Below are 16320 nucleotides of genomic sequence, written 5' to 3'. Positions count from 1 at the left end.
ATCTGAGGAAAGACGAGAGCGGTAAACTTAATGGGGAACAAAGAGACTCTTATGTGCCTCTAGAAGAATGGTTTGGCTCTTTTTTTTTTTTTTTTTTTTGCGACCTGTCATTCTGTCACTCTTTTTGAGTTTTCCACAGAATTAATGTTCTCTTTTCCAGATACATTATTTGCAACTGAAACATATAACAGCAGCCTATAATACAAAAGCCATGCCATGCTAACACTCTTTCCCTGGTGACCTAGTCTCTGGAGAGAGCTGGTAGGAATGTGTAGACGGCAAACATTTTCCGTTCATTTGTGGTTAAGTTAGCCTTTGCCCCCAGTTTTCAGAAGCTTTTTCAGTTTGTTTCACATATCCATTTTAATAAAAACAATATATTGAATACATTACAACTTTCTAACGCACGCTAATTGACATTAAAGTTGCCATAACCAGCACCTACAGTAGGAGCACACTAAAATGCTAAAGGGTGACCTAGTGGTATACCTGACTTGCTGGCTACCCGGGGCAGGGCACCCCCTTCTTCCAGGCCATAGGAGTGCATGGAATGGTCGTGGAGCAATGATCTGTACGCATGCGGCCTCCAGCTCTGCCGTTCCCCGCCCCAGAACAGGAAATTAATGTCAGAGGGGTATCTAAGCTTGATAGCGTGGAAATCAAAAGGGGGCGTGGCCATGGAGTAACATGGACAGGTCAGGGGATTTCATAAAAGACGTGCTCGGTGTTACAGAATAGTGGGCATCTTCCCCTCAACTTGCATGGCAGGATTTACACCAGGTTTCAGCAAGTATAAGACCTTGTGCCCAAAACTGAACATGGAATTTGGTGCTGAATGTTATTCTATAAAAAGCACTTATCTCAGAGCACGCTTTATAGAACAGAATTTGAACGCCAAATGTTATCAGTGCCTAATTTTCGGTGCCGCAATTTCCCTCTAAGCATAAATTTGGCCTTCCAACTTTACGGAACTGGGCGGGAAAGTGCACAAGTATTTTATAATATTTGCACATGGATTGTGGCTCCAGCCAGACTCCTCCCCTGAGCACGCCTAGTCACCAACAGGTGCTGGCTTTCACCATGAGCACTTTCCCTCTCAATGTTACCCACATGCAAATCAGCGAATTCTTAGATATACATCCCCCATCCAATATTGAGATACTTGGATGAAAGCTATGATGTAACACAGTGTCTCGCAAACTTTTTCAAGCCGCGGCACACTAAATACGAGGCCGCAGCTGGAGGGCCTCTTGGGTGTGCGTGGATATCTAAGCGATGATGTCACACACGTGTGATGTCATCACGCTGACATCCATGCTTGCGCAAAGGCCCTCCAGACAGGGACCTGAGCTTGCTAGCCCTGAAATTGGTAAGCCAGTGGGGGGATGGGGGGGTCGGAAAGGAAGAGAGGTGTTAGCGGCAGCTGACTGTCTACAGGATGTGCTTCTCGCCATGAGAGGCACATCCTGTACGCTGTCAGCCAGCACCTCTCCTCCACGCCGGCGTCTCGCAGCACACCCGGAATCTAGCGATACACTGGTGTAACAGATACTTTGAGAATTTGTTGCTTACCTTCCCCATCGAAGGCTCCTTGTCCTTTCATCATTTTCCTCTGTTAACACGTTTGCAAGGCATAAGGGAAAAAAGAAGACAAGTGAAGAAAACATTAGACCACATAGCACATAGATGCTTCTAATAGCCTGCTTCTGCTGGTGAATTCCACTTCCCAGCTTCTGCTGGTGTTTAAAAATCACACAGCTATGGCTTTGTCGATACTACGAAGGCATTCCCATGCAAACAGCTCTACCAGGGTGTTCAGTGAACTGACAGCAGAGTTCAACAGCACAGAAGCAGCTCAGAAGCACATCAGCATCAAATTGGCAGCCTTCTCTCATTCAAAAATATCTACAAAGTGTTATTAGGAAGCACAACAGTTCTAAGACCAAAACAAATCCCTTATTTAATAAAAAATAATAATAATGATACGAGGAAGGTGTTGAAAAGTTCTCAGCCCAACCAACTACCTAAATTCGGAGCGTTATTTTGCCACTGTAGCTGAAAAGAGTGTTATTTTATTTTCCAAAGTGCCAATTTGCAGAATTGTAATGCTATGTTTTGACATTGTTTCAGAGCATTGATTGAACCATGTGAACAAAAAGTGTGGAATTTTCAAGTGTGGACTCGAAGTTCCTATTCCTGCAGAAGAAAACTCCAGAGGAAATCCATGAATGTATGATGCAAACATTGAGGGACAAATGTCCATCATACTCCACAGTGAAGAACTTTCAGCATGGAGATTTCGAGACCGAAGAAGCAGCAAAGCCTCGAATGGTGTCAACTTCTGAAATTGTTGACCATGTCCATGACCTGATTTTGGCAGATTGGCAAATTGCTGAGACACTACAGATATCCAAGTAATGTGTTGGGTGTATAATCCACGAGAAGCTGGGTACGCAGAAGCTGTCAGTCAAGTGGGTGCCCAAATGTTTGAATGCTGTTGAGAAACGACATCGCGTGCACACTTGCGAGTTAATTTTGCAGCATTTTCAGCAAGTTGGCGTCAACTTTTTAGAATGACTAGTTACTGTTGATGGAACATGGTTACACCACTAGGATCCTGAGATAAAACAACAGTCCATGCAATGGCGGCATTCAGGTTTTCCAAGGCCAAGGAAATTCAAGACCCAAAAGTCAGCAGGAAAGGTCATGGCCACATTGCTTTGGGATCAGGAAGGTGTTGTAATGAATGACTATCTTCCAAGGGGCCAAACAGTAAATGCAGAATACTATGGAGAACCTGGATTATGAGGAAAGACTTAAGAGACTGGGGTTGTTCTCCCTTGAGAAAAGGAGACTACGAGGGGATATGATCAAGACATTCAAAATACTGAAAGGAATCGACAAAATAGAGCAGGAAAAAACGTTATTTACAATGTCCAATGTGGCACGGACAAGAGGACATGGGCTAAAGCTAAGGGGGGACAAGTTCAAGACAAATATCAGGAAGTTCTGCTTCACGCAACGAGTGGACACCTGGAATGCTCTCCCAGAGGAGGTAATTGCGGAATCCACCATTCTAGGATTTAAGGGTAAGTTAGATGTACATCTCCTTATGAGTGGCATGAAGTGACATAGGTAGGGGTAGGCTAGATGCACTTCTCTTTACGAGAAGCTTGGAGCGATATGGGGACCAAAACTATGCCAGGGTACACCTGGCGGGGCCTCCGCGTGTGCGGATCACCGGACTTGATGGACCTAGGGTCTGTTCCGGAGATGGCGCTTCTTATGTTCTTTTGCTGTGCCAATTAAAGGAGGCATTGAAAGAAAAAAAGAGCAGGAAGGAGCGGAAAGGGAGTTCTCATTTTGCAAGGCAATGTACCTGCTCACAAGGCTGTCAAAATGATGGATGTTTTGCCGCATTTGGGGTTTTAGTAGGTTCATAGACAACGGCGCGAAAGACAAAGGCGCGCGCCGACAATTGAGCGCAGCGCGGAGGCGCGCACCGCACAAAATTACAGTTTTTAGGGGCTCCGACGGGGGGTTTTGTTGGGGAACCCCCTCCAGTTTACTTAATAGACATTGCGCCAGCGTTATGGGGGATTTGGAGGGTTGTAACCCTCCACATTTTAATGTAAACTTAACTTTTTCCCTAAAAACAGGGAAAAAGTGAAGTTTTCAGTAAAATGTGGGGGGTTACAACCCCCCACACCCCCCACAACGCGGTGCGATGTCTATTAAGTAAAGTGGGGGGGTTCCCCACACACACACCCCCGTCGGAGCCCTAAAAACAGTAATTTAGAGCGGCGCGCACCTCCGCGCTGCGCTCAATTATCTGGGCGCGCCTTTGTCCCGGCGCGCTTTTGACCTGACACCGTTTTAGTGCATAGACCATCCACCCTACTCACCGACCTTGCTCCAGCTGACTATTTTCTGTTTCCAAACCTTAAAAAGAGTTTCAAAGGGTGACAATTTTCAAGTGATTCAGAGGTGATTACAGCAGCAGCAGTATTTCAGTGACCAGACATCAGAGTATTGTTTGGAAGGGTTACAGAAACTTGATGTGCCAAATGTGTTGAACTTAATGGTGAAAACAAGAACAAAAACTGTGGATACAGATGTCCTGGAGATAATTTATTAAATACTGACATATTAAACCATGAAAATTCAATTAAAAAAGTACAATGATAAAAAATACAGTGATAAAAATCCAACCGGACCCTACACGGTGTTCTTTGCTCACATGTTTAAAGACAATAGACTGTTTTCAGTTCAATTCTTTATATGTGAGTTTGCAAACCATTGGACCCCTGAGGAAGGCGTGTTCGCCAAAACACGGACCGTGTAGGGTCCGGTTGGATTTTTATCACTGTATTTTTTATCATTGTACTTTTAAAATTGAATTTTCATGGTTTTATATGTCAGCATTTAATAAATTATCTCCAGAACATCTGTATCCACAGTTTTTGTTCTTGTTTTCATCGCTGGATTGTTTTCACTGTGGGTCATTGGGTCTCCCCACTTTTGTTTGTTGTGCTGAACTTAGTGGTGAATAAGTTGTAAGTTTCATGGCTCCACATCATTTCCTTCTTGGTTGGGCTGAGAACTTTTCAACACCCCTCGTAGTGCCTTCAAAGGATCAAAACATGTTCTTATACTCAGAAGAACAAACTTTGGACTATGAAATCTGTGCATCTAGTATAAGGGAAATAAAAAACAGTAGGATGTCAAGATTAGACTAAATGAAAGTCCAATTTCTCATTATGTCGCGAGTCCTGAGGCAACAAAGGTTTCCTTGCAAGTAAAATGGTTTTAACTAGTCTTACTCTCAAGGAAACGCTCCTCCTGATATACAAAAGGCTTCTCTGTAACAGAACCCTATGCAAACCCATTACAAGGAGCTCATTAGTATTCTAATGAGCACTCCGTGTAATGCACAGCAGGGAAACGTTTTGTTTCCCGTGCAAACTTTAATGGCAGGATCAGAGCTGGCGTAGCCTTACTTTCCTTTCAGTGCCTGAGCACTGACTGGCTCAGGCACTGACAGGAAAGTAAAGCTTGGCAGCTCAGACCCCCAACCCCCTGCAATTAACAAAAAACAAGACCCCCTATCCCTCCCTCCCTCCCTCTAATCACCTCCCCAGCTGCCATGGCTAACTTGCCCCCCCCCCTCTCCTGTGACACCCCAATGCCATGAGCTTCCCCACCAACACCCTGAAACTTAAACAAAAAAAAAATGGCAGGACAGATGCCCACTCCCTTCTGCCACAGGGTCAAACCCCTCCCCATGCCAGAAACCCAGACCTTAAAATTGAAGTTTGGTAGGAAGGATCCCACTCCCTCCTGCCATCAGGCCCGCCTCTTCAAAATGGTGGGCCTTCCACTTCCCAGTGCATCCTGAGATGCAGTGGGAGGTGCCTAAGGTCATGATTGGTTCAGGTGCCTAAGTCCCTTCCCCTGGGAGGGGATCAGCTGAACCAGTAGGCAGGGAGAGCAGGGGCTGCTTTTTTTTTTTTGACAGGCAGGCAAGCAGGAGGAGGAGCTATGCTAGCGATTGCTTTTCTGAGCAAGTGCCAGGCACAGCTCCTCCCTTTTACCGGCGATGCTCCACACAAATAACATGCATATAATTTACATGTTATCATGCAGAGCATCGCTACTAAAAGAAAAATCACTCCCATCATGGTATTTTTCACTGTGGCGTCTGGAGCTTTGTGCATCGGGGCCTTAGTCTTTTTTTTTTTTTTTACTTCTTTTTTGGGAACTGTTTTATGCTTTACAATGATTCTGCTTACAGCTGTTATGACTGGCCTGCACTTCCTTGCATAATTTCTACAGCCACCCTGCAGAGCTTTATCTATCAATTTATTAAAAACACTCAGAGCCTGAAGCACATAATGCAAACGAGGTCGACAATGGCCAATGAATCCAGCAATTGGCAGCTCAAAGTAAATCTGTTTGGCTGACCTTTGAGGACTAATTCTTAAGTGCTTATATTATTCAGCTGCACGACATGAGCGAGCTAGTAAGAGAGGATTAAATCAGAGGGTCTTGCATACCTCACAATTATCCCTGTGATATATGAAATGCAGCACACTTCCTACTGTTATCTAGCACATTTATTCCTGAATGCCAAGTTTCAAGCTGCATGAAGTAGTGTTGGAGCTGTGTTAGGAGTGGGTGGCTCGGTGGTTGAAGCTACGGCCTCAGAACCCTGGGGTTGTGGGTTCAAACCCCGCACTGCTCCTTGTGACCCTGGGCAAGTCACTTAATCCTCCATAGCCCCAGGTACGTTAGATAGATTGTGAGCCCACCGGGGCAGATAGGGAAAATGCTTGAGTACCGGATTGTAAAACCGCTTAGAAAACCTTGATAGGCGGTATATAAAATCCTAATAATAATAAGGAAAGAAAATAAAGGGCTCCTTTTATGAAGGCGCTATTATGCACGTTAAACCGCTAACGCGCACAATAGCGTGCGGTAAACCGCCGGCCGCACAAACTGCTACCGCCTCCTCTCGAGCAGGCGGTAGTTTTTCGGCTAGCGCGGGGGTTGGCGCGTGATTAAAAGTCGCGCGCGCTAAAGCCGCTAGCGCGGCTTCGTAAAAGGAGCCCAAAGTGACACCTAACTGAAGATACCCAGTTATAGAAAGGTCTTAAAAATGCACTTTTTTTTCTCTCTCAATGAAAACGGTATCACTTTTCCTTTTTTATTTCTATTTATTGAGTTTTAAGTTGTGTGTGAAGTGGGGCCCTGATTCTTAAAAAAAGACGCCTAAAGTTAGGTGCCTCGATCGGCGCATGTAGCCAATCCAGGCATCTAACTTCATTTTGTTAATTGGCTTAATCAGCGTCGACAATTGAAAGTGCCATTTAAATACCGTATTTTCACGCATATAACGCGCGCGTTATACACGATTTTACAAACCGAGTATAACCATGTGCGTTATATTCGTGAGCGCGTTTTACACATTTTTTTTTACATAGTTCCCCCCCCCCCCATGTCCGAATCACCCCGCAGGACCGCTCGCACCCCACCCCGAAGGACCGCTCGCACTCGCACCCCGAAGGACCGCTCGCACCCCCACAGCCTCCCCCCCCCCATCATGGAGAAGCTGCCTACCGTTGTCCTGCTGCTTCCTCTGCCAGCGGTCCCGCCCCTTCTCTAAGCCCTGCGTCTGCGCCCTTTCTCTGACGTCCTTCGGGGTGGGGGTGCGGGTGCAAGTGTGAGCGGACCTTCGGGGTGTGGGTGCGAGCAGTCCTGCGGGTGGGTGAATCGGACGTCGGGGGGGGGGGGTCCATCAGGCTTTCAGGGTGGGGACAGGACTTCAAGGGGGGACAGGACTTCAAGGGGGAGAGGAGAGTCGGGGCGGGCGAAAGGAGAGTCGGGGCGGCCAGAGGAGAGTCGGGGCGGGTGAAAGGAGAGTCGGGGCGGCCAGAGGAGAGTCGGGGCGGGCGAAAGGAGTCGGGCGGCGACGGGAGAGTCGGGGCGGCATGCGCGGTATACGGGTGTGCGCGGTATATAAAAATTTATTTACATAAATTACAGTTTCCCGCGCGCTATACCCGTGTGCGCGGTATATGAGTGAAAATACGGTAAATAAAAAGCCATTCAAGAATGAATTAGCTGATAGTCGCCTAACTCAGTAGGCGTATACCGCTTTGAGGTAAGAGTCTACGCCAAGGCACCTACCAGCAAGTAGGAATGGTTAGGGGTGGATTCAGAGTGGATTCTGGACGTGGTCTGACAGGTGCTGGTAAGCGCAAGTCAGCCCTAGTATTGCTAGCAATCAGCAGTTTTGGTTGCCATAACCAATGTCAGCAAAGGCCTATGGGAAATTATATCAATCTGACTCTGGAATGTTGATGCATAATTCTGTGCTCCTGCACAGAATTCACATACATTAACATTCCAGAGTCAGATTGATATAAGACCAGAAGAATTGCCGCTGCTGGGTCAGACCGGTGGTCCATCGCGCCCAGCAGTCCGCTCACGCGGCGGCCCCCAGGTCAAAGACCAGTGCTCTAAATGAGTCCAGCCTCCACTTGCGTACGTTCCAGTTTTCCAAGCCCACATTTCCAGTGCCTACCTTTGATTTGAATCACTCCTCTATAGGCGCTTTATGGCGCTGATTTTTTAGGCGCCAGTAAACACCTTGAAAATCAGTGAAAAATGGTGTTTTTTACTGAGCTTAGGTGCCTACCTACGCCTAAAAAAAAACCAGCGCTGTTTAGGGAATCCAGGCCTCAATTTACAGAATGGAAGCATAAGTCAGTTATGTGTGCAGCAGCTAATTAATACTCATTAATATCAATTATTGGTACTTATCTTTAATTAAGTGAGGGGCATAGAGAGGGTGGATAGGGACAGATTCTTCAGACTGAAGGGGACAACAGGTACGAGGGGGCATTCGGAGAAACTGAAGGGAGATAGGTTCAAGACAAATGCAAGGAAGTTTTTTTTCACCCAAAGGGTCGTGGACACTTGGAATGCGCTACCAGAGGAAGTGGTCAGGCAGAGTACGGTATAGGGATTCAAACAGGGATTGGACGGATTCCTGAGGGATAAAGGGATCGTGGGATACTGAGAGAAGTATCCAGGAATTAAGTATAGAAACCCGACCAGGTCGTGCATGTGCAAGACCGGAGGGTTAGGACTTCGATGGGAAGATAGGACTTAAATGGGAAACCAAGGTGGCAAGGGGGCCCATTCTGGTGATTCAGACAGGTTTGGGCCGCCGCGGGAGCGGACTGCTGGGCATGATGGACCTATGGTCTGACCCGGCGGAGGCACTGCTTATGTTCTTATGTACCAATTTAGCATCACCTAATTGGCATTTAATTACCATGAATTGGTACTTAATTACCATTAATCGGCATTAGCAAGTACTAATTAGCACTTGCACGCAGAGAATATCAGCTTAGTGCCCTTTTTTTCCCACTTAACTCAGTACCTCTTAAAATGTATTATTAGTCCAATAATAAAGAAATCAACTCATTTTCCTTCTTTATTTCCATATATTAATTTAACACTGTCATTGCATTGAAAGTTTTGGGTTTTTTAAATTGTTTTCGAGATTTCTTTTTTCTTGTTTTAACAGGTGAATATCCCAAGAATACTTTAACAGGGCCCGAACCTTTAATCTCCCTCCCAACCCCATGATCCCTCCCCCCCTCCCCCGGGCCTCCCGAGGTACCTGGTGGTCCAGCGGTATCTTTGTGGCAGGAGTGTGGCCCTCTCGCTCCTGCCTCTTTGTGGCTGCCTTCTAAAATAGCTGCCACGACCTGCTCACAGCATTTCCTGTAGTACCATGAGCTGCCGTGAGAGGTTGCGGCAGCCTTGTTTAGAAGGCAGCTGCGAGGAGGCAGGAGTAGGAGGGCGGAACTCCTGCCACAAAGGCTCTCGCTGGACCACCAGGTACCTCGGTAGGACTGGGGGAGGGGAATCATGGGGCTTGGAAAGGGGAGATCAGAGAACCTTGGCTATGGATTGGGAGGAGGGGAAGGGGCAGGGGATGGAGGGATGAGAAATGCAGAGACCTGCAAGGGGTTGGAAGGGAGAGAAGCTACACCTTGCGGCTCTTTGTAAATCTTGGGTCAAATAGTTTGGATAAATTGGTTCTTTTCTGGAAAAAGGTTTCTGACCTCTGGTCAGGTTCATACCAACAGGATTTTTCCTATATTCAGCCTATGAGATAAGTACTCAGTACCTAAGGCCCAGCTTGTTCAAAGATATACTTTGCTGAGGCTGCCTAGCAAGCCTGTAAGAGCCATTTAAATGGGCAAGGACAATGTATTTATTAAGTTATATATGAACTTGTTACAAATTCAACATTTGTTAAGATTCTAATCAAGAGAAAAACTGGTGTAACATGCAAAGGTACTTAGGAACACACTTCACAAATTATGCCAGAATTGTTGGTTTCCAGATATGCAACATGTTGTCCATTATTATGAGAAGGACCAAAAAAGGAGCAAACAATACCTCGCAGGTTGATAGACAAACAAACCAAGCAGTGAAGTGCAGCTAACAATTCCAGGTGGGTTACTTTGTAATGGAGCTCAAAGTTGGCTAGGGAAGGCCATGATCCACCTCAGTGCTGCTGAGAAGATACGATAGATACCTGGTCGTGGACGCGACACCGAAGGAGTACCAAGAGCAGCATTGAGGTTTATCGTGGACAGGTTCCTGGTCAAGGCAGCCGGACCTGGGGAGTGATGTTCAACAAGGCAGTTTGGTGTTTATCCATCTGTCCTCCTTGGTTGCCACCCGGGATGGAGTGGCAACCAAGGAACAGGAGGTTGACATCAGAGGGGGGCGGGGGCTGGCAGAGCCGACAGCCGCACGAGCGTGAACTGTGGCCCCGTGACTTCTCCGTGCACCCTCTAACTGCTTGTACCCAGGGTGAAATACACCCACTGCCCCACCCTTGAAGCGCCACTGTATCTACAGTGGTGGAGAATGGGTGTTCCAGTTAGCATGTCCACATTGCCGTGTGCTGACTGATTAGCACAGGATTACTGAGAGAGCCCTTATTGCCAACAATATAGGCAGTGGCCTAGTAAGAGGGGGCCTCCACCCCAGATGCCATCTTGTTGGGGGCGCTGGCACCCATCCTTCTCTCCACCCCTCCCCCGCTCCCCCACTACTGCATGTGTGCGCCCCTTACTTTCCTCCCCCCCCCCAGTACCTCTTTAACGTTCCCGGCATGAGCAGCAACGCCAACCTGCTCCTGGTGCCAGCGTCGGCTCTTCCTCTGATGTCACTTCCTGGACCCACGCCTAGGAAGTGACGTCAAGAGGAAGAGCCTGCGCTGATGCGAGCAGCAGGTTGGGGGTTGCTGCTCGTGCCAAGAGCGTTAAAGAGGTACGGGAGAAGGGAAGGGGTGTGCATGCGTGGCAGGAGGGGGAAGGGAAGCAGCGGGTGGGGGGTTGATGGGTGGGGGAGGGGCGCCCCGAGCGTTTCTCACCCTCGCCACGCCACTGAAAATAGGTCTCAGTAAGTGCCCCTGCAGCAATCTTTTTCGTGCGCTACTAGCAACAAGCAACACTAGTGAACAGCCATTAATGCAAAAATGGGACAATCTGCCATTTTTACTTGGCCCTAATGTACAGGAAACACCTGTGTAAGGCCACTTTCAGCTCAGTAAAAGGAACCCTTAATATTTCATAAAGACAAGTAGGTCCCTACTCCTGTTTCTAAAACAGGTTTCACCTGAGCACCTTAAATTGCCCTTTAACTAAGCCAGGGGTGTCAAAGTCCCTCCTCGAGAGCCGTATTCCAGTCGGGTTTTCAGGATTTTCGCAATGAATATGCACGAGATCTATTTGCATGCACTGCTTTCACTGTATGCTAATAGATCTCATGCATAATTCATTGGGGAAATCCTGAAAACCCGACTGGATTGCGGTCCTCGAGGAGGGACTTTGACACCCCTGAACTAAGCACTTCCTTAAAAAAAAATTACTTTCCTAAAGTGCATAACTGGCCATTGTTTTAATGGTAAACAGTTGGCTTTGGAACAACGTGCAACGAAAAACTACAAACAACCAGAATGTTTCTCACACGTCTGCTTCTAGAAGTGACTCTAAATAGGGACTGATATATATATATCAGTCCCTATTATATGTTTTATTATATATGTTTTATTATATATGTTTTATTATATATGTTTTATATAGAAGCACGTCTGCTTCTAGAAGTGACTCTAAATAGGGACTGATATATAAATATATATATCAGTCCCTATTATATGTTTTATTATATATGTTTTATTATATATGTTTTATTATATATGTTTTATATAGAAGCACGTCTGCTTCTAGAAGTGACTCTAAATAGGGACTGATATATGTATATCAGTCCCTATTTAGAGTCACTTCTAGAAGCAGACGTGCTTCTATATAAAACATATATAATAAAACATATAATATAAATCATATATAATGTTTTATTATTATTTTTTTTACACAGAAATCTAGGATTTTCTTGCTACTCCGAATCTATTCCTTACCTTGATCCTCACCAAACTGGCAAACTTGTCCTCTGCCACCGCTTTGAGAACGGGCTGGGACAGCCTGTGGCTCTTTTTGGCGCTCGAAGAGGCATCGAAGTCGACGCCGCTCACCACCGCCCGGCGATACGACGTCGACCTCAGCCCCCGCCTCAGCGCGCCGGGACTATCCAGGTCGTTCTCCGGCTCTCCCTCCGCGTCCGCTGCCCAGGGGGACGCGCCGCTCTCCAGCATGCTCCGCACCTTCAGGGCCCTCTTGGGCTCCCCGCCTAAGGCGCTCGATTGGCTCCCCTTGCCCGTCGCTTTCCCTGCCGAGGCCAAGCCCAGGGGGATGATCTGCTGCTTGCCCACCTTGAGCGCCGCGGGGCTGTTGGTGCTCAGGACGACCGGCTGAGTGTCGGTGGCGCGCTCCGGCTCGGAAAGCGGCCTCGGGAGAAGCGGTCGGTGCTCGGGCGAAGGGCTCGGAGAAGCCGAGGGAGAGACGGGACTCCCGGGGCTCGATCGCGCCGAGGGCTTACCGGGGACATGCGGGTGCCCGTTACAGGAGAGCCCAGCATCACCGGTCACTTCCACCTGTCCTCGCCCCGAGGTCACGGCCCTGCTGGAAAGATCCGGGGACGTCCTACCGGGATTGCTGGAAACCGGGACTTGAGCCGGCCGGTGGGGGGGAAGCCGTTCCGGCCGCTCCGGTGCTACCCGACCGTTGGGCACCAGCTGCGGGCTGGAGGCGCTGAAGGGCTCCCGCGCCAGGAGTCTGCTCTCCGGGGAAGGGACTATCCTTTCCGCGGGCTGGCTAACGGTGAACGCTTGCCTGTCTTCCAGGGGGAAGTCGGTGACCAGCACGCCGCTGGGACTCTGGTAGGACTGGGGTCGGGGTCTGAGGGGGCCCAGCCGGTGCCCCCTCTCCCCCAGCCGGGGCGGGGGGGTCGATCTCCTCTTCCACAGCGGGCCGATCGGGAGGTGGTTGTTGGCGAAATCCACTTCGCTCTCGCGATCCATGATTCCCAGGGGGGAAAAGTGGGTGAGTGGTGCACCCAGTCTATAGGAAGCAGAAACTTCCCCTGATCATCAGGTGGCAGCCGATCTGGAGCTGCTCCGAGCTCCCCGGGCACAGAGAATGATCCTCGTCGCTCCAAAACTCCAAGAGGCCGGAGTGGGCCGCGCTATATCAGCTGAAAGTGGAGCGAAGCGATGCAGAAAACTTTACCCGTTCCGAGCGGACTCTGCCCTCCTCTTCCCTGCCGGCCCGGACGGGCGCGATTTACCTCCTCCCCTCGCTAGCTGTGAGTAGCAAAGGCCGGACGCCCCCCTGCGGCTGTCTGGCGCGCCGCAGGCTGTACCTCGGAGGCGATCGCTCGACTTTAGAAGCCGCTTCTACCCCACGCTTTTTATGCGCGAATGGATTCTTCCCCCCGTGGAAACTGAAGTTAGGCCGCATTTAAAAAAAAAAAATTCTTGTTTTCTTGCTTCGATGATATTCAAGGACCTTTTATTTTTTGTTTCAAATATTTATTGAATTATAAATGTTACAAAAATGCAGAATCATAAAGAGAATAATGAACATTGACGTGCTTACTCGTATATATTAAAGTATTACAGATTGAATAAAATATTTGCTCCTGAGTTATGAGAGATAATTGTCTAAAGATTTCCACTTTCTGATTTTTCAAGAATAATTTAAAGAGTTATAAGAAAGGTTATCTTCATATTTATTTATTTATTTTACTAGTCTTTAAGCCCGTTACATTAACGGGTGCTAGAATAGATGTGTCTGTCTGTCTTTCTTTCTGTCTCCTTAGCCTGCTGTCTTTCTTTCTTTCTTGCTCCTTAGCCACTGTCTATCTGTCTCTCTGGCCCCCTGCCTGTTTGTCATTCTTTCTGTCAGTGTCTCTCCCTGGCCCCTTGTCTGTCTGTCTTTCTTTCTGTCTGTTTGTCTCTCTCCCTGGCCCCCTGCCTATCTCTCTCTGCCCCCCCCCCAGCAAACCAAGATTGCTGCCTGCCCCCAGCACACCCCTCCCTCCAAAGCAGCCCCTTATCCCTCTCCCCTCCACTTCTTTCTGTCTGTCTCTCTCCCTGGCCCCTGCCTATCTCTGCCCCCCCCCCCCGAGCAAACCAAGATTGCTGCCTGCCGCCAGCACACCCCACCCCCAAAGCAGCCCCTGTTCCCTCTCCCCCTCCACTTCTTTCTGTCTGTCTCTCTCCCTGGCCCCTTCCTATCTCTCTCTGCCCCCCCCTGAGCAAATCAAGATTGCTGCCTGCCCCAGCACACCCCTCCCCCCAAAGCAGCCCCTTTTCCCTCTCCCCCTCCACTTCTTTCTGTCTGTCTCTCTGTCTTTCTCCCTGGCCCCCTGCCTATCTCCCTCTGCCCCTCCCCAGAGGAAACCAAGATTGCTGCCTGCCCCCAGCACACCCCTCCCCCCCCCAAATCAGCCCCTTTTCCCTCTCCCCCTCCACTTCTTTTTGTCTGTCTCTCTGTCTCTCTCCCTGGCCCCCTGCCTATCTCTCTCTGCCCCCCCAGAGGAAACCAAGATTGCTGCCTGCCCACAGCACACCCCTCCCCCCCCAAAGCAGCCCCTTTTCCCTCTCCCCCTCCACTTCCCTGTGCATCAGTAGCAGCCGGACGCCTCGCAGCACCTTGAAGGACACCCTCCTGCCGTTGCTCTCACCGCCGCATGCGCCGCAGGCCGCCACGCGCCACACGACATGGAAGCTCACGTCATTTCATCTGCGCATGCGCGGGTAAGGGTTTTATTATAGAGGATATAGTAAAACAATTCCAGTTATTAAAGAGGTATTTAAGAATGTTTAAAAAGATAGCGGAGATGTGCAAAAGTGCCCTGGGGAGACGGGAGAGAAATTCAAGAGCGAAATGAAGTACGAGAAAAGGACCTAGAAGCAAAGAGCATTAACAACTTATTAACTCTTATTTTGCCACACTGTATAGAGAATCGCAAATCTGTTGGTTTTTGTAAGTTTGGCTGGCATCATCTATACATACCCTTTAGGAGATTCTTTTTTTTTTTTTCTTTTGTGGCTAGGCCTGCTCTTGCCTGCGCTTTCCTTACAGATGTTCACTTCTAGGGAAAGCTGGCTTCTGTAAGAACTGCAGAGCTTTTCAGCTTTTCAAGTCATTGGAGCTAGCTGGGATTCTTTTACCGTTTGCCAAAAAAAGGTTGGCACGGGGCCTCGATCATTTCTTTCTGTCTTATAAGAAAAGAAAAAAATTCTCTTGGCATTTGAAAATCTTGAATTACATCAGTTTTGGACATAAGGATGTCGCAAGAAATAGCTCTTGTTTGGGTACATATTGTTTCTCTGGGGAGGGGGAAGGTGGGTAGGAGAGGGAGACCTAACAGACAAAACAACAAGCAAAGTGGCTGGACCGGTTCCTTGGCGACAACCGCACAGACACACTACATAAGGTAGTGCTGCTGTCTCTGCTAAGGGGAACACATACTACCCTCTGATTCTATAACGGGGATCTCACATTTACACACCTCTTACAATACAATACAATAAATCAACTTCTAGATCGCATAACCAGATAGTTTTATGTGGTTCACAAAAGAGTAATAAGGATACAGAAATAATCTGAATGAAGAGATCTAATTGCCTATGAATTTGTTAAAGAATGGGTCTTCAATTGCCTTCAAAACTGAAGGTAAGAGCGAGACAAGGAACCGGTCCAGCCATCGAAGGGAGAGCCGATGTGGGCGCAAGCAGTAAGTTGGGATTGCTGCTCACACCAGAGGAGAGCTAGAGGTATGGGGGGGGGGGGGAGTGAAGGCACATGCGTGGCGGAGAGAGAACATAAGAATAGCCCTACTGGGTCAGACCAATGGTCCATCAAGCCCAGTAGCCCGTTCTCACGGTGGTCAAACCAGGACACTAGCACCCGGCAAAAACCCAAAGTCTAGCAAGATTCCAGAACCCTAATGAGAGCAATATTCCAGAGCTGAGATTGTGATGTCATAATGCCTCATTCCACAGTGCCTCAAAGCCAACCTCATCAGTGATGTTACAATGGCTTAATTGTCCTATGCTTGGCTCATGTAAGCACATAAGAACAGCCATACTGGGTCAGACCAAAGGTCCATCAAGCCCAGTAGCCCATCCTCATGGTGGCCAATTCAGGTCACTAGTACCTGGTCAAAACCCAAGGAAGAGCAATATTCCATGCTACCAATCCAGGGCAAGCAGGGAGGAGTGGAAAGGAGCGTGAAGGGCGGAGAGGAAAGAGGAGTGCTGATGCCCCTGCCAAGATGGCACCTGGGGCATTCCGTCTTCCCCACCCCCTTACTACTCCACTG

The 16320-nt window shown here is 48.3% G+C and overlaps 1 protein-coding gene across 3 annotated transcripts in view; it reads right to left on the bottom strand.

Annotated features, from left to right (window-relative positions):
- ARHGEF26 (Rho guanine nucleotide exchange factor 26) overlaps positions 1 to 13388 on the bottom strand; it is a 154289-nt gene extending 140901 nt beyond the window's left edge. Inside the window, exons 1-2 of one of the 3 annotated variants that reach the window (XM_033959399.1) lie at positions 12011 to 13388; positions 1573 to 1612 (exon numbers count right to left, since the gene is read on the bottom strand). In XM_033959399.1, coding sequence (XP_033815290.1) covers positions 1573 to 1612; positions 12011 to 13009 — 1039 coding nt within the window. In that variant the 5' untranslated portion in view covers positions 13010 to 13388. The remainder of the gene's footprint in view (positions 1 to 1572; positions 1613 to 12010) is intronic. The other 2 variants (XM_033959398.1, XM_033959397.1) reach the window with 2 other exon arrangements.
- Positions 13389 to 16320: the final 2932 nt, after the last annotated feature.

Source organism: Geotrypetes seraphini, chromosome 9 (genome assembly GCF_902459505.1).
Source record: "Geotrypetes seraphini chromosome 9, aGeoSer1.1, whole genome shotgun sequence".
Lineage (NCBI taxonomy): Eukaryota > Metazoa > Chordata > Amphibia > Gymnophiona > Dermophiidae > Geotrypetes > Geotrypetes seraphini.
The sequence above is the reverse complement of the archived record's forward strand: the minus strand, read 5'-3'. Positions and strand labels throughout refer to the sequence as shown.